At 40.2% G+C, this 25221-nt stretch overlaps 1 protein-coding gene and 1 pseudogene across 1 annotated transcript in view; both read right to left on the bottom strand.

The window, feature by feature from the left end:
* Window positions 1–25221, bottom strand: part of TMSB15C (thymosin beta 15C) — a 109603-nt gene that overhangs the window by 61986 nt on the left and 22396 nt on the right. Inside the window, exon 2 of the mRNA XM_075538579.1 lies at window positions 16819–16894. Within this exon, the coding sequence (XP_075394694.1) occupies window positions 16819–16894 (76 nt within the window). The remainder of the gene's footprint in view (window positions 1–16818; window positions 16895–25221) is intronic.
* Window positions 8973–9945, bottom strand: LOC142434104 (isopentenyl-diphosphate Delta-isomerase 1 pseudogene; annotated as a pseudogene).

Raw genomic sequence — 25221 nt, forward strand, 5'->3', positions numbered from 1 at the left:
TAATATGAAGGTAAATCAAAAAGCATTGCTACTAAAATTTTTTAAATTTTTGAAATTATTTCTACTAGGATTCCAAATTCATACAAGAATGAGCTTGTTTCAAGCAAATTAAATTTCAATATATCGCTGTGATCAGTGGATGGCTGCAGCCTAGTTCTTTAAGTAAAAGGGCAGGAACATTGTGCCCGAAAGCACATTGTTTCCCTATCACAACACTGTGTTTGCTCATTCTTCTTGGGTAGCAAGGGCTGTCCTCCATGAACATTGCTGGGAAGCCTTATCTTTACCACCTGCCAGCCCTGAAGCTCAAACTGTCATTTTGACATCGTGTCAATTGAAGAGCAGAGAATTCTCTAGAGAAGGATTCACGAGGTGGAAACGCTATCTGTAGAAATGTATAGACCTAGATGGAGGATTTGTTAAGAAACAAGTTTCACATTTGGGAATTTTTGTTTAATATAATACAGTTCTATGGTTTTGTAGCAATTCCTACAAACTATATATTATTTTCAAGACATGTTGAAACACTTCATGAAAGTCGATTTTGTTAGGTCACAAAAGCAAGCAGCATCACCCATGAAGCTATACCTGCTGCACTATTTGAATTACACAAGAGTGACAACAACCCAAATGTGCATCAATGAAGGACTGAGTGAATGAATCCTTTCACAGTACCACAATTACACAATCACTAATAAGTGTCTATGAAGTTATCAAGGATGTATTTCTAAAATATATTGATTAAAATCCAGTGCAGAACAGACTATTATCTTTAACTGGAAAGGAAAATAGAAAAATATTAATCTGAATGTGTGTATACATACTAGCTCTCTGTCAAATTAATTCCAATTCATGATCCCATGTTTGTCAGAATAAAACTATACGCCATAGTTTTCGGTGTCTGTAATTTTATGGAAGTATATTGTTAGGTCTTTCTTCTGTTGCACTGCTGTGAGGATTCAAACAGTCAACCTTTCAGTTACAGCCAAGCATATACTATTTACACTACCCAGGGACTATATATATATTAGCTATGTGTGTTTCAAAATTGAAGAAAGTATCGATAAACCAAAATTTATTAAATGTTTATCCACCAGAAGAAGGAAAAGTAAGTGGCAGGGACAGAGGGGAAATCTAAGCTTCTCTGAATGAACCATGTGTTATGTACTTGACATTGGAACAATGTAAGTGCTTTAGCTAATTATAAAATAAAACATTATGATCACACATACAAAAGTGCAATCCATAAAAATGTAAAAGAAACCAATTGAACTTCACAATAAGAAGGTAAAATAAACGATGGAGCTTTCCCCTTCCTTCTCTCCCTTTGTTCTCATTAGTCACTGAGATGAAAGTGTTTCTTTCATTCCATAAGAAGAAACTTGATATTATTTTTCCTGAGTTTCCAGAACATTCGTTTTATTGTTTCCCTCTCATGATCTTTGTAGTGCTTATTTCTCAGTCTCCTTTGCAGAATCTTCTTTCTCTTAGATCTTTTCATAAAAGCTTTATGTGGTAGTTACATTATCTGATGTCAATTTGGGACTTGAGAAGATTAAAAGTGAAGGGGTGGAGTCTAGCCTGTCAACCAGGTCATAGCCAATGAGGCCCCTGTGTGGGCATGGGCTTCCCCTGAGGATTTTGGGAATTCTTGTATTTCCTCCTTGGAGGCACAAGACACATTCTCTCTCTTGGTTCACTCCCTGTGAGACATCCCTGAGAAGCCACATGGACCTACCCTGATTCAGCCCTGGGTGCTGGAGAAGCCACGTGGAGACCCGTGCCAGCACTGAGATGCTTACAACGCCACTAGATCCACAAGACTTCGCACCCACTGGCTTATGATCTTCCTGCATTCGGTGTCATTACATTTGTTTCATGAGTCTGAAGAGGATTTTATAGATTGGCATCAGGTATATGGGCTAATATCAGACTTGTGGACTTGATCTGGACTGGGCTGGGATGTTTTCTCAATATGCAATTGCTCTTGTATATAAACCTATTCTCTCTATTAATTTGTTTCTCTAGTCAACCCAGAATAACACACTATAACAATAAAAATCAATACACCTGTAATGTATTGAAACAGCATTATGAACAATGCTAAAACTGAAGCACTATTTAAATTATGAAAGAGTGACAGTATCAGGTACCTTCTCCCAGTCTCTTTGAATGCATTTGTTCCATAATTCCTCATCAAACACACACACACAACTTGCCATTCTAATTCACAGAACTTCCTACGTGTCAGAGTAGAGCTATGTGTCACGGATTTTCAATGGCTGATTTCTCAGAAGCAGATCGCCAAGTCTTTCTTCCAAGGTACCATTGGATGAACTAGAACCTCCAACCCTTCATTTAGCAGCTGAGCACATTGATGATTTGTAGTACCCGAAAACTCCTTCATCCAATATCAACCATATAAGATAGTCATTTTCATTATCTATTATTGCTATAGCAGTAAGACCACAAGTAGATGGCTTTAACGATCATGAATTTATTGCCTAACAGTTTAGGAGGCCAGAATCCCAAATTCAGGATGCCAGGACTAGGGGAAGTCTTTTTCTGTAGGCTCCGAAGGAAAGTCTTTGTCTCCTTTTCAGCATCTGTAGGTTTAGCATTTTTGGAGATGGATGTATATCTTAGCATCAATCTTCTGGATCCAGGAGATTGTCAGCAGAGAGACCCAGGATCGAAAGAATGCACTCTGCTCCTGGCTCTTGGTGGTAATGAGGTTCCTCTCCTCTAATTCCTTTTGTCTCATATTTTTGGTAATGTAAAAGGTGATGCAGGCCATACTTCCAGCAAAATTTCCCTTAAATTAGACCTGTGCAGTGACTGAGTAAGTGTGGGGATTTAAACATGGGTAATTTAATCCACCCTTATTAACCACAGGCAGAGTTTATAGTTTATAGCACATCATAAAATGAAGGATAATTATATCAGATCACAACATGGTGGACAATCGCACAATACTGGGAATCATGGCCTAGACCAGTTGACACATACTTTTGGGGGATAGAATGCAATCTACAACAGTGTTAATTGATTCCAATGTACAATAGAGTGCTTTTTATGAATTCCTTTTTAAAAAATCATTGTATTGGGGGCTCATGCAAGTCTTATCACAATCCATACATACAGCAATTGTTTAAAGCACATATGTACATTCATTGCCTTCATCATTCCCCAAACATTTGCTCTCCACTTAAGCCCCTGGCATCAACTCCTCATTTTCCCCCTCCCTCTCCCTCCCTCATAAACCCTTTATAACTTATAAATTATTAGTTTGTCATATCTTACACTGTCTGATGTCTCCCCTCACCCACCCTCCTGTTGCCCATCCCCCGGGGAGGAGGTCATATGCATATCCTTATAATTGGTTCCCCCTTCCCCCCCCCACCCTCCCTCCACCCTCCAGGTATTGCCACTGTCACTACATGAATTCCTTTTGTTGATGAGTTGTATAAACAGGCATGTTGAAGGGAAGAGTACTTACATATGATCATATACCTAATTATATTTACTGTGTTGGAAATAAAAAAAATATTTGCTAAATTATTTAAAACAATAAATGTATTATCTATCAATAGATATATAGTTGTTTGTTCAGAACAACAAAAAAGCACTTAGAAATGTACACTTTTTAAAAATCTCCTAAATGCCTGTCTTAGCACAAGACAGATGGATTTTCATACCTGCTTTTGTATCTTATGTATTGTAATATGTTGTTTCAGTTGAAGTATATGAAGAAGATTCACCATCATACAAAGATGTCACTGGAAAAGAGAGGATTCCTAAAATCCCTTGAAAGGATCTCAGAGTTTCTCAGAGCACACTTGGAGAATCACTGTGCTAGACCTGCATACATGAAATGGGACCCACAAACTGCCATTGACTTGATTCTACCTGATAGCAATCCTATATAAGGTTTCCAAGGCTTTGTAACTCTGTATGGGATTAGACAGCCTCCTTTTTCTCCCACGGAGGGGTTGGTGGATTTAAACCACCAACCAAGTGGTTAGCATCCATTGCTTACCCCTCCGCAGCACCAAGGGTTAAAATACAAATACCAGCAAAAATCAATATATGCATATATACACACACATGCACACACAAATAATATATACACACGTACACTTACTCCTGCTAATGGTTGAAGCTGTATGCTGAGTACATGGAGCTTAATTATACTAGTCTCTGTAATTTTGCATATGATTATAATTTCACATAATACAGTTGTTGGTTTTTAATGGGTTGTCGTTGCACTGAATTGCACTTCCCTGGGTCAACATTTTCTGAACAGCATGTGGATGTCTGCACTTATCAAAGGGGAAGGCAAAGTGACTTTCTAGCCCAAATAGCCACCCACCACCAACTCTGTCCTCTACATATCCTCTTGAGAGTATTAGTATTATTCCCTGCTGGGAGTGGGGAAGATATGGAAAGTCAGCAGCTCTTTCTCTTTTGAGAATTTCTTGGGTAATTATTCCAGAGACAAGGGAAAGAGGAAGTAAACCCTACCCGAAAATCCACAAAGCCTACACTGCCTCTCTGCCTCTCACGGTGGAACTGTGGCATCAGGGAACACACAAAGCTTTGGCAAAAGGCAACCTCAATTCTAGGCCCTGGGCGGCCCCTGTGTGTCACTGAGCAAGTGGAAACCACTCTCATAACCTGCCCTTCTATACTTAAAGTCCCATATTGTTTGGCATTTCCTCTCTCCTGACTCATCCTGTCTACTGTGCCTAATCTGAACCTTTCCATGAGTTCTCTAAAATCCCCATCTTACAAGAGAAAAATGACCTCTTACCTCTGCTGCTTAACCAAAACCTAGCTCTCCCCGGAGGACACTGCACGTGCTGCAGCCCTTCACTCGGTGCCATGGAACCAGAGGCCATATTCGTTTTGCTCTCTTCAAGTCACACATGCTCTCCGAGGCCTGTGTCTTTGGTCAATAACATTCTCCTATGGCACTGCCAGCTCACTTTTACCTTCATTGTAGAACTCAGTACCTCCGTTTCTTCTTCATTCTCGCCACATACTTTGTCATCATCTGTAGTAACTTCATGTTCTACATCTTCTCCCCCTCTACAATATGACCTGTTATACCCTTGACTGTCTTATTTCCAGTTACTTCCTTCCATGTCCATACCTTGATTTTTGTGATATATTGAATTCTTTAGGCTTGAAAATAAGGAATTTAATCTATTGTTCTTCCCGCTCTAACTCTTATCTTCTTCTTCCCATTTCACCGACTTTTCAACCTTCTCACTACTTTGCTTCCAGTCTTCCTTCATATTTCCTTGTTTATTTAGCCTAGTGGTTAGGCTCAATTACTTCATCCTAGCTGATAAATATTCCCATCAAACCCTGCCCCCATGTCCCTCTGTTACACAAGCCAAAGAACCTACCCAAACACTGGCCTTCTTCATGATATGTTGGGGTATCTAAGAACTGAATAAGAAAATACCATAGTGTGCTAGTCTGGTACGTTAGAGACACAAATCCATAGAAACTCATATGTATTTGAGAGAGTTTTATATAAAGGGTAAGTGTACATCAAGAAAACATCCTAATCCAGTGCTGCCCAAGCCCACAAGTCCAACATTAAACTCATATGTCCAACATCAATCGACAAAGTCCTCCTCCATCTCACTAAAAAAACACAATGATCCGACTGCAGGAGGAAAGCCGAGTCAGTGAATGTGTAAGCATGTCAGCGCTGGCAGGGGCCTCCACATGGCTGCTCCAGCACCCAGGGCTGCATCGGGGTAGGTCCATGTGGCTTCTCCTCAGGGATGTCTGGCAGGAAGTGAGCCTTGCTGGCTGAAGCAAAGAACTGGCTAAGGCAGCTGCACCCTGGTCCGACCATCACAAAGCAGGAGACCTCAGAACTAGAAAGGCTAGGCTCACAGAGTCATTTATCCTTCCACCCTTCAATTAATCCCATATGTGTTTATCGGCCAGGTTGGCACAAAAAATTAACAATATCACATAGTATGAAGATTGATGCCATCCAATTATTATAGTTCAATGAAACAATACTACCTGAAAATCCTCCCACATAAATGTTACCAATTTCTGCTCTTTTTTTTTCTCAAAATGGTTCTTCCAAGCCTTAATAATTATCCTCAAACTCTATACCTATTCCTACTTCCCATCTTTTCCAATAGAAAGAACCAGTCCCTAGTTAATAAAGAAAACAGAGGCCAAGTGTTTGGATTTTAACCATTTCTAGCCTGGGTGAGTGAGTAAACCAGAGGAAGGGTCTAAGCCAATCAATCAATTCTTGGGCAAGACTAAATTCTGCTAATCTTCACATATTCTCTCAAATCCAATATGTAGACAGGCTCAACATTTGCAACAACCCAGAGGCTGGAGTGACCCCCCTTTCTCAGAAATCTCCTGCATCAGCCAACTCCTATTTTTTTCAGTCTTTTCTTTCTCTGAATCGTTTTCATTAGCATATGAATATTCTCAAGTGTCTGCCAACTTTAAAAACCACCCCTCTGTGAATCAGAATCAACTTGAGGACAATGCATCTGGTTTTGAGAGAGGCCATAGGATCTTTCGCTTTCCAAGCTTTTGGGAAGCATGATATACATTTATAGTTTCTATCATCTCAATGCCCAATGTTCCCATTATACATTGCTGTGATGATTCATCTCTGGCTGCCATCAGTATGGCAATGAAATGACGTGCCAACAGGAAGGTAAAACAGAGAGAGAGTGTGGTCCACCTCCAGGGAGAAAGAGAGGAAGCTCCTAGAATCCTCATGAGGAGTCCATGCCTACAAAGAGGCATCATCAAGCTGATGACAGGCTAGACTCCACCCTTTCATTCTTAATATGCTCAAGCTGACATAAGATTATGTAACTAACACAACTTGGCTATTAACTGAAAGGCTACCCAGCAGCTTTATGGGAGAAAGACTTCCAATCTGCTGTAAAGACTCCAAAAAAAAAGCCTCACTGCCAACAAATGGATGTGGATTCACAGAGACCATTTAGGACAGAGTAGATCTGCCTCTATGAGTTTCCTAGACTTGTAACTTTTTACATAAGTAGAAAGCCGGCCTTTCTCCTGGAGGAGTGGCTGGTGGTTTCACACTCGATGCTTAATCACAGCCTAGAAAACCCCATGGGGAAGTTCTATGCAAATTATCAGCTTGACAGCACACAACAGCAACAACAATCCTATGGGTACTTCAAACAAGGCCAACCCAGGGTTAATCATCTCTCTGCAAGGTGAATTCTTTCTCTTCTGTCTTAATCTTTCTCTCTTTCATCCTGTATGTACCATTCATCTAGCCAGAAATCTGGAAGTCATCCTTAATGCTTCCCTTTCCCCCTTCATCTTCATCACCAATTTCTGACCATTTTACCTGCTAAAATCGATTTAATTTATCCAGTCCTTTCCAACCTGGTATAGTGTGTTATGCATGGGGCTGCTAACCACAAGGTCAGCAGTTTAAAACCATCAGCTATTCCATTGGAGAAAGATAGGGCTTTTGACTCCCATAAAGAGTGACAGTCTAGGAAACTCACAGGAGCAATTATACCCTGTCCTATAGGGTTGCTATGAGTTGGCATGGACTTGAAGGCAGGGAGTTTGGTTTTGAATTTCTCCACCCAAGATATAGAGAACTGGATAGGGGACTTGGCCTGATATTTTAATTTATAAACTGTACAGAAATTAGTGTACTACAATAAAGTGAAAAGAGGCTTTAAAAAGATTTTATTGGGATATATTTCACATATCATATATTTCAATAGTTTAATCATATGAAAAGGTGCTTTTATTTATTTTGTAATGTAGTGGTCTCTAGGAGGTACTGGGAGAGAGATATTTCATGAGTGAAGTTCCTTCTGGGGAGAGGCACTCAGGTTGGTTGTAATGGGTTCTGCTTGCTCACAGCGAGGTCATATCAATATCTATGGGTGCTTATCCATTTCAGGTCACTAAGTAAGGGCTTATTCAGTTTCTCACAACCCTAAGCATGTCATCCTGATGCTAGACCACCAGAACATTTTTGCTACTAATGCTACAGGTTAGAGGATCACAGGTTATAATATCACTATTATATAATCACCAGTGACCAGACAGGTTCTGGCTTCTGGTAAATGCCCAGTAGCTTCTATAAGATCCATTCTGCTTCCAATAACAATTATATCCCTTGAGCAACAACAAAAACTACTTGAAAATACTAAAAGCATGCCAAAGCAGGCAGACATTGGAAGAACTAGATGAGTTTCCCATTTTTTTAGGGCCTTTAAGCAACAGGGAAGGCTAAACACAGTGCCCTGAGAGCTGGTGAAAATTGACAAGAGTTTAAGATTGCCAAAGCAGTTGGAAAATGGGGGTAGAATCCTGGAGAGAAAATGCTAGGAAGAGGCCTAAATTTTGTGTATAAACTCTTCCTACGTTTGACTGGCTTCCCAAATCTGGCTGAACTATGCATTTGTGGAACAGACCGCGAGCAGCCCAGGTGAGGCTATTCAATCTTTTTTTTTTTTTGAGGCCTTACAATCTTTTTTTTTTTTTGCTTACTCGTTTATTTAAAAGTTTTAATCAGTATTCACTCCTGCTTCTGACCAAAATCAATAGTTGATTTTAAGTATGAAAATGATAATGTCAGATAAAACCACAAAAATCAATGTAGAATTACAGATTTTAGGATCTAGGCCAATTAATTCCCTGTTAGCTTATTTAACTACTTTTGTCTGGTAATCCTAAAAGTTAGCTAGAACTGTGTTGAAGGAGCTAAGCAAATAGTTTCCACTTTCCTTTTCTGGACCACAACACAAGTTCAATGGCATATGAAGTGACAGGCAAACAGCACAGTGACCTACACATACTCTGAAAATGTCTATCCCAACATATGTCCTAATCTATAAACACTTAAGAGCTTTTCTCATCCAATGATCATGGATATGTTTTTGGCCAGATCGAATTGCCTCTTTGCTCTTTTATAATACTTTCTCAAATAGCAACATATAAATAAGCATAGGACACAAAATTAAGTCAGCTGCCCTTTCCATATACCTTCCAACTGTATAAGCATCAACGCACCAAATGAGAGTTCTCCTAACAAAGAAGCAAATTATCACAACACACAATCATCAGTCTAAGTTCACCACAGAGAAAAATGAAGACTTTACTCTTCATCCCTATTTTCACATTCGGTGTATTTTCTCATGGTCAACAAACTTATTCGAATGATTTAAGTTATCCCACCATTTTAAGAGAAAAGCCTCCGTAATCATCTTAAACCATGGCGTTATCTTAATTTCACCACAGGCTGCTTTTTCCAGAAGTTCTTCTGCTTCTTCCTTTGACACATACCGCAAGCTTTTGATCTCATTGGGATCTGGATCCAGAGTAACATTCTTCCTCACAAACCAAATGTAATCAACTTCATGTTCACCCCAGATGCCATCAGATTGAGCCTTGTAGTAAATTCGTGTTAGATAATTTATGTCTTCTGGAAGAACCTCTTCTGTGGGAATTCCTAGCTCAGCTTTTAAACGCCTCTGTGCTGCTCGTCTTATTCCAATTGCATAATTTCCTTCAAGTTCTCCTGGATTACTTAATGGATGGCTACAACAAGTGTTGGTAAAATAACCTGGAAAGGTAATTTTAGCATCTGATCTCTGCTGAAGTAGGAGTTAGTTTTCTGTGTTGAATAAGAAAACACTAAAAGCTCGATGCAATAATCCTTTTTTTTTTTCAATGTTTTCATTCAGATGACAATTCTTTTTCGTTTCAGCCCCAATTTTGTTGTCGTTTTCATCAATTAGAATACACATCTCAGCCAGAAGTTGAACCTGTTGCTCATCGAGATGGTCAGTGTTTATTTCAGGCATCGTGACAATATATCTGATCTGCCCAAAGAGTCTCAACTCCGCTTTCCCATGGCAGCCGACAGTCCCGTCTCGGAGCCTGGCAACAACAGCCGAGGCTTTACAATCTTAATAGTGATTTCCACCACCAAGGAAACAGAGTATGGAGTTCAGTCACATCAACAGACTGTTTAAAAAATTAAAAACCAATGCTCTTCAGAAGAACATAATGAAATTCAGATTCTCTACAAAACATCCTTTACTACGTCCAGGAGACAATATAAAATGACTAGAAAGATGCTTTAATAAAAAGAAAAAGAAAGAAAGAAAGATGGGAGGCAAAAATGTCACTTGTTGTCAAAAGAGTAGACGCAATCAAAAACGATTCACTCTGAGATTATCCAGATGTTGGAATTAGCACACAAGGATTTTTAAGTAATTATTATAGCTACTCTAACTCTTTATGGGAGTAGAAAGCCTTGTCTTTCTCTGGAAACTCACAGGAGCAGTTGTACCCTGTCCTATAGGGTGCCTATGAATCGGTATTGGCTTGATGGCAGTGTTGGGTATTTTGCTTTGTTTTAATTTTTATAGCTACAGGGAAAAAATGAGGATTATATTCCCATAAACATTTATAGTCTCAGAAACCTATATGGGCAGTTAGAATCGACTCAATGGCAACAAGTTTGAGTTATTATAGCTACAAGGCTGCCTGAGTGGCACAGACTATAATCAGATAGTAACATAAATGTTGGCAGTTCAAATCCACCCATCAAATAGGTGGCAGAAACAACTGAGCGTCTATTTTCCATAAAGATGAGAACAAAGAAAACACTAAGGCTCAGTTCTACTCTGTAATATGTGGGGTGCCATGAATCAGGGCCCAATGTGATGGCTGCTCACAATTGTAACTACACCCACGGACAGACAAAAATTCTCTTAATAAACAATGACCATGTAAAGATGCAAAATAACCAAGTCACGGTGACTAACTTGTAGAAGAAAGCAGGGTAGCTCAGGGTGTAGGACAAAAAGGGTATGGCAACCCAGGCCAGGAGACTATCACTGTTTCTCATATGAAAGTCATTGTCAACAAATTGATTCTGACTGACAGTGACCCTATTGGACAGAGTAGGACTTCCACCATGGACAGAGCAGAATTTCCTCAGAGGGTTTCAAAGCCTGGGATACTTATGGAGGCAGATGGCTACATTTTTTCCCTTTGGAGCAGCTGTTGGGGTTTGAACTGCCAACTTGTGGTTAGCACCTTGCACCACCAGAGTTCTTCATGCATCTCATATAGAGTCCTAAAGTCTCAGAAATGGTTTCTCTGCTTCTAACTACTATTTTTTAGATGACCTAGCCCCCACTCCACCCCACCCCCACCCAAGCATACACACAGGTTCTAAACACATCTTCTACATTGATGCCAGTATTATTGATTTATTTATTTTTCAGAATTATTTTTGTAGCAGGACTGTATAGATCACAAGTGACCAAGGACAAACAAACAAAAAAAGCCCACCTTAACTCCAGCAAAAGGAGAAATTTAATGGAAGTCTCATATAATCACAGGAAGGGCAAAGACATAGGTGGGCCTCAAGGACAAGCAAAACCAAACATCTGAATATCAATAGAAACTTCTCTCCCATTTCTCATTTATACATGTTGTTTGAATTCTCTTCCACAAGCTGGCTCCCTGTGGCTATGGAAGAGACACTACTGGGTCTTCCTCACATGTCTCCAAGTTTTGTTACAGAAGTGGAATAAAATAGTTTCCCTCAAATATCACTTAGAAAAAAATGCAAGAAAAGGATGATTATCCTGACCTAGGTCATGTCCACACTTTAATAAGTCAACTTGACAGTGGTGAGGGAGACAGGGTATTAAGACTAGAAAGCCAAACTACAACTACATGGTTTGAAGAAGAGCAGCAGCAAGCCCAAACTTGGGTTTCCAGGGGAAAGGTCAGATATTGAACAAACTAGCCATCCAACAGTATCCATTATGACACATTTCCTGTATTCTCTATCTCAACTGGTGACAACACTTAACCATGCATGCAATCTCTCATGTAAGAATTTTGGGATTTCTCATAGGAGAAATTGCTAAGTAGCCCCCAATATCTGTTGCTCCTTTCCCATCACCACTCTTGCGGCTCGGAACTTGCAGCTATACTTGAAACCTCGAGGACTAGGGTTAATGAAACCAAAGAATCGAATTTTTATCCTGTTTCACCCACTATTATTTTGGATCTGTGATAACTCATAGCCAAATCTAAACCAGCAGATAGCTCCTTTACTCCCCAGATCTAATCAAGACAAAATAATAGAGATGTGGGTTGGAGTCCAAACACTCAAGTTTGAGTCCAGCTTCTGCCACTTACTAGCTGTGATCCTGAGCCAGTTACTTTTACTGCTCTGTGCCTCAGTTTCTTCATGTGTTAGATGAGGATAACATGCAATTTAATCTACTTCATTGCTTGTAAGGATTAAATAATTCACACAAGCATTTAGAGCAGTGGCTAGCACATCACAGTTGCTCAATTATTGTTAATTACCATTTTCCAAGCAGCTATTTCTACCTAATAAAGTGCTTAGCAATATGTTCCTTCCTTCACAGGCCAATGCCACTTTTCTCCATTCCAATCCCATGCCTCCAAGTCAGCTCTACACTGCCTCAGCCCGTCCTTTGGAAAACACACCACTGAGACCAGTGCACTCCTATTTGAAACACTTCAATCGCTCACCATTGATGCTGTAAGTCACCATTGACTCTTTGGGATGAGGACCCAGATGACTTCCCTTCCCTTTCCATTTTGATTTGAAAAAGGGATTTTCATAAAACAAAGAAATTTAGTTTGTAAGTATAAACTGTAATAAACCCACAACGGTCACACATCCAAGTGGGCTTCAAAAATTGATTGATGGAAAACGGAATTAAAAGGAAAAGTTTGCATTAACTTTTTGAAGCCCCCTTATATATAAATCACACAATAAACCTTGTCATTTTAATGTGTAGACCAGTTCTCTTCTTTAGTCACCTTTGAATCCGATTGCCAGGGGGTTGAGGGCATTTGGAATGTAAAATGGCTCACATTGCTATTTGTATCATAGGGAACTCTAATGTTGGGTCAGCAGGTACCAGTCTGAGGACATTAGGAAAAGCTTGCCTGCCCAAGGTGGATAATTCGGGTTGGGGGGGGGGTGGAAGCGAAGATCAATGAGCTATCTGTCTGGGTGCCAAACTGAAAGATCAAAGCGCCACCCTACCTTGGAATTTGTATGGGTGGAGGAGACTTACAGCTCCCTGTTTCTACCCACTCCATTTATTGCTTTATCCTCCTCCCCACCTGACCAGCTTAAAACTCACTCTCTACTACAGATAAGTGCGACTTCTCGGGTCCCCCACACTGGAGGCCTGTGGATTTCCCTGGGGAGTTCAGGGATACAGTTTGTCTCTCCCTCCTCTCCCTTCTCTCCTCTACCCAGCTGGCATCAGTGAATTGCTCCCAGGAAGCACAGACTAAACTTCCCCTTTTCTTTCTCCCTGGCTTTGTCTTGGTTTATCTTTGCGGCTAACTTAATAGGTACATCTTGAAGTAACCTAATAAGGGAAGCCCCACTGTCTTTCTGTCTTCCCTGCCAATAAAATAAAATAACAATTGTTTATGTATGTGCTTTTCTTTTAGATTGTTTACTATACTATACATGGAGAGCTAACAGAGAAATCAATCCGAAAATTGAAACCTTCCAGATGTTGGGATATAAGGGAAATAAATGTACAGGTACCCAATTAAGCCACTACTTCTGACAAATTGAAAGTTAGCAACACTAACCAATCAATAAGCTCAGCGCATTGTCTCAACTTTCCTCAAGAAACTGTTTCAGTAACTCAAGGAGAAAGGTCACATTTCAAAATGTCATTAAGCCTTTTCTTGCACTTCATTTTGAATTTGGATATCAGAATGGTGGGAGCAGTGGGAGGAAGAAAAATAATTTCTTGATAAAAAAATTCTCAGGAAGTTTATTTAAAACATGCACAATTTAGAAACCTTGAATAGGACAACATATTGAAGACATGGATGTCCAAGATGTAAAATAAAAAATTTTATCCAAAATTTGTTGCTAAGGAAATTACTTAACTATCAGTGTGCATTACTGAGATTTCTAGGAAAAATGTTCCCTTTTTCTTTTTCCATAATTTACAACTCAGTAACATGTTACTTTTCAATAAACTCCTATTACTTTCACACTGTTTCCCAATTCTAGTTGTTTTACAAAGGAGTTAAGATGGCATAGAATATATTAAAACAATAAAATAGAGAGCAATTTGAACCTAGAAAATTAAAAGCACAGCAAGAAAACCAAAAGGACGACTTTTTGCCTTCATCCGGAGAAAATACGGAGTGGGAGGGAGTCCAAAAGTTAATCGAAAAGCTCAGTATCTTTTAGTTCAATTTTCCATGAATTTTTTGAGGTTCTCTTATACAACTGAACATTAGATTTTTTTGTGAAAGCCAAAGTAAAAAGGATGAGATTTACATGACCGTTATTACCAAAAATGTTTGGATCACATTAGTTCTTCAAAGGAAACAATACTTTCAAGAAGTACCTTCTTTGAAGTTTTAAAAATGGAAACCTATGCTATGGCACTAAGCAATAATCTCCTTAAGAAATCTGCAGTTTATAATAAATGCTTTGTATTATTTTCAGGAGTAATTTGGATGTTCTAAGCCCAAACAACAAGAGAGCATTATGAACTGACTGGAACACATTTTTATTTTTAATGGTATGAAAATATTTTTTAAACAATTTATTAGGGGCTCATACAACTCTTATCACAGTTCATACGTATACATACATCAATTGTATAAAGCACATCTGTACATTCTTTGCCCTAATCATTTTTTTCTCTCTTTTTTTACATTTTATTAGGGACTCATGCAACTCTTATCACAATCCATACATATACATACATCAATTGTATAAAGCACATCCATACATTCCCTGCCCCAATCATTCCTAAAGCATTTGCTCTCCACTTAAGCCCTTTGCATCAGATCCTCTTTTTTTTCCCCTCCCTCCCCGCTCCCCCTTCCCTCATGTGTCCTTGGTAATTTATACATTGTTATTTTGTCATATCTTGCCCTATCCAGAGTCTCCCTTCCCTCCCTTCTCTCCCTTCTCTGCCGTCCGGTATGAAAATATTTTTACTAATTTTTTCCCATATCAATGGTCTCGTACAATATTTGTCCTTTGGGGATTGACTAACATTACTCAGTATAATATCTTCCAAATGTGATGAGGTGTTTTCAGTTTCCTCATTATTCTTTGGCGATATGCACTATTCCACTGTGTTAATCTACTGATGGACATTTAGGTTATTGTCATCTTTTTCCTAGTGGGAATGATGCACTGATGAATATGTGTGTGCACATTTTGTTTTTTTGCTGTAGGACATATACCATGTAGCATGATTTCTGGGTCATATGGTGTTTGAAGAATAAAACCAATTATTCAATTCACAATGATTTGGCTATTTTTGGTTGTTTTTCTAGTGCCTGGTCCCATGAACCCATCACGTGCAGAATTAGAGATAATTGCAAACTTTAAGTTCCCTCTTTGACGTACCAAGTGGTTAAAATGAAAACAAATTGCTGATAAAATCCAGTACACAGAGATATATTACCCAAGAGACCCAGAACTATTCAAGCAATTTGTTCTTTAAACTAGAAGAAATTGTAGCTTTCTGTCCCTCAGTCACTGTCCAATAGCATGCATGAGAGGTTCCCTTTCCTGTAGATCCAGGTCAAGTCATATAACTGAGGTAAGATAAGAGAGTCCTTCGTTACAGCATGGGAAAGAACGGGAATCCTAGAACTGAGGCACCACTTTCAAGAATATTAGGCCACCGGCTCATCAGGTTTGCATATCATCTATACAACAGGGGGTAAAAAGACTCTAAATATCCTTTGTACTCTATTATAGATGGAAATAATGATATTTGAAATCACTGTACTAGTAACGACTTTTCAATTATGGAACAACTTTTGTTGTTCCTGAATGGATCCCAACTCATGGTGACCCAATGTGTGAAACCAGAAGATTTTCAAGGTGGTGATCTTTTGGAGGCAGATGCCCAGGCCTCTGTTCCCAAGTGCCTCTGGGATACTACCCAGGGACCTCTGAAATACTGAATAGGGACTTTCAATGTTTATCTGATTACACATTGGGAGAAGATTTTTAATTAGAATATGTCAAATGCTAGTAATCCACTCTACTTCATTTAACCACCTACATATCACATTGCGGAATGACAACAGTGGCTATGACAGTGAGTTCAAATAATTGTAAGGATGGCACAGGAATGGGCAGTGTTTTCTTCTGTTGCACCTATAGTCACTGCGGGTGGGAACCGAATTGATGGCACCCAGCAGCAACATGTTGAAATAGGAGTCCTGATGATTACGTGCTTGGCTGCTAACTGAAGAGTGAGAGGTTCTAATGCAGCAGCAGCTCTTCCGGGAGAAAGGTTACAGTCTTGGAAACTTTATGGGGTAGTTCAAACTCCATCTTATAGGGTCACTATGAGCTTGGAGCAGATCAAGGCCAATAGGTGTAACTTTGGTTTGCTATGCCAAAATATCCAAAGTGAATTGCAGACACTCTAACAGGAGTTGTTACAATATACCCTAGAGAAGATGCTGGGTTGTTTTTTTTGTTGTTCGTTTTTTTAAGATGGCTATGTGAGTGCTTTCCTTTGAATACCAGGTAACACAAATATACTTCTTTATTAATTACCAATGTTTATTTTGTAATAATAAATATAAACATTCTTTTTCACTCTTTATGCATTGAGTTTTATGTCACATATCATTTCTCATGTAATTTAATTTATCCACTGAAACATTATAAATTGGAATACAGCAGAGATCATTATCTACATTCCATGAAAGGTCAGAAAGACTTACCCAGGTTAAGTGAAGCACCTACAGTCACACAGAAAATCAGCGATAAAGCACGTATTCTGAGTTTGGTAACTTTCCGCTGTGAATTAAATATATATATATTGGTAAATATACCAAAAATAAGTCAAAAAAGTATTACTGGTTCTAGTTCAGTCATATATATATTTCTTCTCAACAAAATGTGTTTAAACATGTTGCTGTCTTTAGTGGATCACTACAGACAAGTTCTCTCAGTAATGTAATTGTCTTAATCTCCTTAGGCTGTCTGCAAAAAAGGGTCCAATTGAAGTAATGCCTTCCAAGTGGTTCTGTTGGGCTAGCTACATTCACAGTAGAAAGGTCCGGTCAATGTTCTCTTGAGGCTCTTAAAGAGTAATCTTGATAGATTTTCCTGAAGGACATATGGTGATCATGGGAGCTTATTAGGAAGAAACAGGTAGCACAGTGGCTCTGTGCTGGGCTACTATCAACAGGGCCAAGCAGTTTAAAACCACCAGGCCACTCTATAGGAGAAAGGCAAGGCTTTCTGCTCCTGTGAAGAGTTACAGCCTCAAAATCCACAGGGACAGTTCTACTCTGTTCTATAGGGTTGCTGTGAGTTGGAGGAATTGACTCTATGATAGTGAATTTTGCTTTGTTTCTAATGGAAAATTGTATCAATAAGAAAAAGGTCAGGAATGTTGCACTGAGGAGTTTTTTTCCCCCCACGATGACATCTGCTCATTCTTCAAGAGGAACAAGGGTTGTCCTATGAAAATTTCCTGGGAAAACCCTACCTCATCCACCCTCAGCCCTGATATTGCCCTTTTAAATGTCTTTTTGTTCCCAAACTCAAAGAACATTTCTAATGAACACAATTTGAGTTGCTTACGAATGCCAAAACTGCTGCTCGGAAGAGTGCCAGATTCTTCAGGAAAGTGTTTGAGAAACGGAAAGTGTATAGAGCTAGATAGAGGCTCTATCAAGAAACAATAGCTTCATGTTTTAATAGTTTAATGACAGTTTCTGTGATTTTATAGCAATACCTTTTTCATTTAACCCTAATAAATGGAACAAAATATTGGCAATTTTATTTTTTTTAACATGTAGAATTCAGTGACCTTAATTATACTCAGCAACTAGCCTTTCTGGGCTCCCCTCCTGCTGGTTGTTCACCGTGGCCACACTGAACTCCTGCCACACTGAACATCTACCGCTGCCTTTTTACCTGCCTCCAAAGTGCTGACTACTTCCATTCCTTTCTCTCTGAATTCTATGTCCTTGGGCTTCTTTGGTGCCACATTTTCCTGGTTTCCCCCCAATATCCCTGGTTGTTCCTTCTCCATTTTTCTCATGACGTCTCCTTCTTTGACCCTTCCTTATCAGGGTTCTCCTGGGTTCCATCCTCAGCTCACCTCCTGTTTCACTGTACGTGCTCTCCCTGAGGGATAACATACACTGTCAGACTTCTCACATCCTCCCTCATGATCATGGCTCCTAGATCTTCATTTTTGAGCTGTCTCTCCTGATGTTCAGCATCATACACCTAATGGATAAAACCTCCAGAACATTGGACACTCCAACCTTAGCAAGTCCAGAATGGAACTCATCTTCCCCACCCCAAACTCGTCTTTACTCTGAGAGCCCTATGGAACAGAGTTCTACTCTGTAACACACCCGATTGTCAACTCAATGGTGATGGGGTGGGTTTTCTGTCTTTGGGTTCATGGTACCACCACAACCTAAGCCAAATATCTGGAACTCTTCACTTTTTCCTCATTCTAGCCACATCTAAGAAATTACCAAATCTGATCAAATGTACTACCTCAGTAGGTTTTCAGTTTGTTTCTCCTCCTCATGTTCACTGCCAACGCCCAACTTCTGGCCCTTATCTTTTCTAGAGTGGACTCTGCAACAGCCTCCTTCATTGACTTCCTGCCTTCAGTCTACTATGTCATATCCAGTTATCACTACCACAATCCAACTAGCAACTTGAGTTACCTGCAATGAACATCTGAGCATGGCACTGTCTTGCATGCCTGCTTCACTTGCATCACTGCTTCCCACTGCTCACACCAAATTATTCAATATTCTCCAAAGTTGTTAAAGACCTACTAAGTACCAGGGACTATGCCAGGCATTACAAATACAATGGCAGTCATGAAAAGTTTTTTAAGGACTTTATCTGGGAAAGCATAAACACATACTAAGAACAGATATAGCGACTGAGCATTATGAAAACATAGGACTGAATCCCTTGAGAGTAGAGACTCTGTTTATAATTTTTATATCTCTAACATCTGTGCCAGATCATATTCAATGTAGTATTTATTAAATACCAAACATATGGTCCTCTCAGATTCTCAGTTTCCCTCTGTAAAATGGTTCGGAACTCATATATCATATACACTCAAGCTATGGACCTTTTTTCATTCTGATTCAAATTAACCAAATATAATTTCTAAAAATGAGACAACCAAGTAAATTTGGACATTGACTAGGTATTTAATGATATTTGAGAACTAGTGTTGGTTAGTTTTTAGTATGATAATCATATTATGGTTGTGGGTTGTACTTTTTTAAGCCTTTGTAGTTGAAAGATAGGTATCAAAGTATTTATAAATGAAATATGCAATGAAATATTACCTGGTATGTGTCCAAAAATGACTCCGTGATGAGGGAGTAGGTGAGGGTGTAACTCATAGGTTTCCAACCACCTCATTTGGCCAACCACCCCCTTATCAGAAAAAAATTACCCAGCACCCCAGTGATAATTAAAAACTTTTGTACTATAGCCTATAATCCAGGATAAAATATAAAACTAAAAATCCAAACTCACTGCCACCAAGTTGATGCCAATTCATAATGACCCCATAGAACAGTATAGAACCCCCCTCTGATTTTCTGAGACTGTAACTGTTCATGGGAGTAGAAAATCCCATCTTTTCCTTTTGGAGCTAGTGGTAGTTTCAAACTGCTAACCTTTCGTATGCAGCCCAATGCATAACTAATAAGCCACCAGGAATCCTTGGATAAAGTACAGCTATCTGCTTTTGCAATCCCTCTAGCACATTCCAGTCCCCCCTAGGGGGCGATATCACCCAGTTTGGACTGGTCTGGTTGAAATGAGCTAGTCTTTTCCTTTGCTGTCTGAATTTCCTCTGGAATATCACCACCTAGTATCTAACTAGCATCTTTCCCTAGTTCCCAGTGTATTTGCTCTGGATCTCTGTGTTGTGAAAAGCATGGAAGTGAAATGTTTCCTGAAGTGTTCAAATGTAGTCACATCTCCACCCCACCCCACCCCACCAAAGAAAACCAAAACTAGATGGTGCCTGGCTGCCCCTACTGCTGCTCTGAAAAGGCTATTATTAGAAAGTCCTGGGTAGAGTGAGAGGAAGATGTGGAATAAAACCCCAAATCATAAAAGAGATCAGGATTAGCTAGAGACTAGTGGAACTCGCAGGACCCTAAGCAAGCCTTCAGGTCTGGAACTGAAAGCGCGTGCGCACACACACACTAGAATAGTCAACCACTTAAATCGAAAAGGCAGCACTTACCAAAGATCACAGTAGTACAGAAGGTTAGGAAAGAAGGAGAGATGGAAACAGGAAGTGGTTTGTGTGATAGTACATTGAGGGGACTGCACTGGAGGAGATGAAACGAAATGGGTATGAACCCTTGAAGGTAAAATTGACGATGTGCTCTATAAACCTCCATATAATTCATAATGAAAAGTTAAAAACAAAATAACAAAGTTGGTCTATCTTCTTTCATGTCCTGCCAAGTACCTGGTACTCAAATTCTGTAATAGTACCTGCCATTGTAGTGAAACTGCTTGTCAGCAGTCAGTTATTCATTCATTCATGCTCTCAACAACTTTTTTATCATTTTATTGGGGGCGCTCACAGTTTTTTTTAATTAATCATTTTATTGGGGGCTCTTACAGCTTTTTAAAATTAATCATTTTATTGGGGGCTCTTACAAATCTTATAACAATCCATCATGCAATTGCATTAAGCACACTTGTACATATGTTGCCATCAACATTTCCAAAATAGTTTCATTCTACTTGCTCCCTCTCCCACCCTCGTGAATATTTTTAAAACCATTTTACTGGGAGCTTGTACATCTCTTATCATAATCCATCCATGCATCCATTGTGTCAAGAACACTTGTATGTGTGTTGCCCTGATCATTTTCTCTTTCTACTTGAGCCATTGGTATCATCTCATCCCCCACCTCTCCCTCATGAACTGTTGATAATTAAAAATTTTTTTCATGTATTACATGAACCGCTGTCTCCTTTCATCCACTTTTCTGTTGTCCATTCCCCTGGGAGGGGTTATATGCTGATCACTGTGATTGGTTCCCCCTTTCTCCCTGCACATTCCCCTTACTCTCCTGTTATCACTACTCTCTTATTATTGGTCCTGGGTGGGTTATCAGTCCTGGATTCCCTGCGTTGCAAGCTCTTATCTGTACCAGTGTACATGCTCTGGTCTAGTCGGATTTGTAAGGTAGAATTGAGGCCATGATAGTTGGGGGTGAGGAAGCATTAAAGAACTAGAGGAAAGTTGGTATGTTTCATTGGTGCTATACTGCACCCTGACTGGCTCATCTCTTCCTTCAACAAATTTATTTTATAAGCAAGCAAACTTCTCTACGATAGCAATGTGTTAAGTATGAAAAAAAACAATGTCGAGCAATGCTGGTTAAGATTGAGCAGAAACATGTTAACAGAGAATTAAGAGTCACTCTCCTACCCACTCTTAAAGTAATAGTGATTACAATATTTAACATTTGTCAAGTACTTAATCCACCATGGCTAGATTACAGAAACCAGGTTGATTCAAAAGATTCTAGGAGCTTACCTAAATTCTTTTTCTTTTTTAAAAAAATTCTTTTTCATACACATGTATTAGCTCATTTAAATCTTAAAAACAACCTGTAAGGTTTTTACTACCATCCCATTGTTGTCCACTCATAGCAACCCTATAGAACACGTTAGAACTGCCCTCGTGAGTTTCTGAGACTGTAATGTTAATGGGAGTAGAAAGTCCCATCTTTTTCCCTCAGTACAGCTGGTGGTTTTGAACCGCTAACCTCAATGACCACAGACCAACAACTATACCATCAGTTAAATACTATTATTCTCCCCATACTACAGATAATCAGTTAACATCCAGTAAATTCCAACTGTGTCATCTATGTCAGAGTAGTAGAACTCTGCTTTACAGGGTTTTGGTTTTTTTTACAGGGTTTTTGATGGCTAAATTTTGGAAAGATTGTCAGGCCTTTACTGATGACCTAGTAGGTCACGTGTTGGGCTATTAACCAAAAAAATCAGCATGTTGCAGGGTGGGGCACAAAGAAGGTACCTCATTGGCCATTCATCATGGCTACATTGCAGGAACCAGGCGGATTCCAAATATTCTAGGTTTTCTTTTCATGCATGAGAAAGAAGACCAATTCTGGTCCATCCCCCTGTCCCATGCTCCTTGAAAACCAGAAGCCCCACAGCCATTATTACTGTCGAGTAGTCACTGGAATAAAATGAGAGACAACGAATTTCCCATGAACTTTTGGAAGCCCCATTTATTTTTATGCCACCGCCAACAAAAAAATAGAGTAGCAGCTGCCTAAGTGTGACCAACACCTCATGGAATTTGTTTTTTCCTTAGGAAATTTAGGGTCATGATTTCAAGGGCATCCCAGGCACTTGGCCTAATAACTCCTACAGTGCTTCTGTTCTACCTCCTAGTTCACAGAGTAGAGCCCAGGATCTCAAAAACTTGCTAACAGCCATTCAAGACTTGCTAACTGGTCTCTGTCAGGAGGCCAGAACTGCCTAGTCCTGGGAGCAGAATGTTTCCCTTTCCCCTCAATTCCCTTTGGCTTTCTCCTAGTTTTTCAAACAAGCTGCTTTATTGTTCTACCAGTGTGGGTTTGTTCCTTGCTACCGGCTGGTTTTCCGTTGCCCAGGCCTAGGCTAAAAGCGTTAAGAAACCTAGCCCAAGGTGAACAAGCAGCCATCTAGCTCAGAAGCAAAAAAGCCCACATGGAAGAAGCACACCGGCCAGTGCGATCACGAGGTGCCAAGGTACCAGGTATAAGGCATCATGCAAAAAAAATTAAAAAGATATAAGTGTGTATGTATGTGTACATGTATATATGTATATGTATATATATACCATATTAAATGAAGGGGGAAGTGCAGAGTGGAGACCCAAGGCCCAAGTGTCAGCCAATGGAGATCCCCTCATAGAGGGGTTTAGGAGAGGAGATGTGTCAATTAGGTTGCGAGGTAGTACTGATGAAGAACACAGCTTTCCCCCAGATCCTGGATGCTTCCTCCCCCCAACTACCATGATCCGAATTCTACCTTGCAGGGCTGGATAGGACAGAGGCTGTACACTGGTACATATGAGGGCTGGAGGTACAGGGAATCCGGGGTGGATGATACCTTCAGGACCAAGGGTGTGAGGGACGATGCTGGGAGAGTGGAGGGTGAGTGGCTTGGAAAGGGGGAACTGATTACAAGGATCCACATGTGACCTCTTCCCTGGGAGAGGGACAGCAGAGAAGGGGGGAAGGGAGACTCCGGATAGGGCAAGATATGACAAAATAACGATGTATAAATTACCAAGGGCACATGAGGGAGGGGGGAAAGGGGAGGGAGGGGAAAAAAAAGAGGACCTGATGCAAGGGGCTTAAGTGGAGAGCAAATGCCTTGATAATGATTGGGGCAGGGAATGTATGGATGTGCTTTATACAATTGATGTATGTATGTGTATGGATTGTGATAAGAGTTGTATGAGTCCCTAATAAAATGTAAAAAAAGAAAAAAAAAAGAAACCTAGCCCAAGTAACTCTTAACTTTCACCTTTCACTGATGCTGCCTCCTGCACTTTTGGGGACAGCTCTTAATACAGCTCTGCTGCCACGATGTTCCAGCCAGAAATTCCAATTTCCCTAAAGGTTTCCGGAGCTGCTGGATAGACGTCCCTTCCCTTCAGAGATTTGAGAATCTGCTCCTGCCAGCAGGTGTCTCTGAAGGCCATGGAGCCACACCAAGCAATGGCCCTCCTAGCTTTTGATCTAGAAAATGGTTGGACCTAATGTTGGAGCAACTGGCCTTTGACCCCTTCCCTCAGGTGGGGGCACCTGCCTGAGGCTTCAAATTCACAGAGGTACGTGCTGAAGTTGCGGTTATTGACCTTGAGGCATCAAGCTCTCAATAGCCTTCTCGTTTGGTGTTTTCTAGATGGGACTTACCAGCTCGATACCCAGGAAATGCCTCCTTGGATGTATCCTGTCCAATTGGGATAGATTGGATCAGGAGAGGCTGGACAAGCAGAAGCTGACTTCGCTTTGCAACTCTATTTGGCCACAGTATCTTTTAGAGAAAGGAGAATCATGGCCAGTCAATTGTACACTCTGCCTTCCAACCCTGAACCAGCTAGAACATTTTTGTGCAACGATGGGGAAGTGGGAGGAGATCCTGTATGTTACAGCATTTTTCCTTTTGAGGAACAGCAAAGATCTTTGTTACCAGGGCACCCAGGACCCCCTAAGGGACCCTGGACTTAGGGGTAACTATTCCCCCAGCCCTGAAACAGCCCTGAATATTCTACCTGTAGTAGAAGCAGCAGGGGAATTTCATCCCCAAGCAATTTACAAGCTTTTAACGCTAATTGAACTCAAGCAAATTAAAAATGACTTGGGCACTTACTCCAACAAACTAGAACAGTACATAGAACACTTCCAGCACCTCACCCTAGCCTATGATTTAACCTGGAAGGATGTAATGATCATACTGGGACAGACTATGACAGACTTGGAGAAAGAGCAGGTGCTCAAAGGTGCTAGGAAGTTTGCAGAGGAGTTGCATGTGATGAATGAAAAGTATCCTATAAGGGAAACAGCTGTACCTTTAACTGACCCTGCTTGGCATCATAGTGAGCCTAAGGACAAGTGCGCATGGGAACACTTCCTGGTGTGCATTACAAATGGACAAAAGTCAGGTAAGCAAAAGGCTATTAATTATGCCAAAGTGACAGCGATTCACCAGGGACCTACGGAGTCTCCTGTAAGCGTTTTAGAGTGGCTAGAGGAGGTCCCGAAGAATCATACTGCTATAGATATAGAATCCTATGAGGGGCAAGTGTTAATCAGGGACAAGTTTCTCACACAGGCTGCACCAGACATTCGCAAGAAGCTCCAAAAATTGGTGCAGAAACCTGAAGGAGCTACCCTTGAGGAGATGGTTGCTTGTGCTAATATGGTATTTTACAATAGGGAGCAGGAAAGGGAGGCTTGAGCCCGAGAGGAGAGAAGGAAGGACATCCGGCATGTCCAGGTATTGGCTGCACTTAATAACCGATGCCCGTCGAATGCCTCCAAGGTTTCTCAGACCTTTGAACC

Source organism: Tenrec ecaudatus, chromosome X (assembly GCF_050624435.1).
Source record: "Tenrec ecaudatus isolate mTenEca1 chromosome X, mTenEca1.hap1, whole genome shotgun sequence".
NCBI lineage: Eukaryota > Metazoa > Chordata > Mammalia > Afrosoricida > Tenrecidae > Tenrec > Tenrec ecaudatus.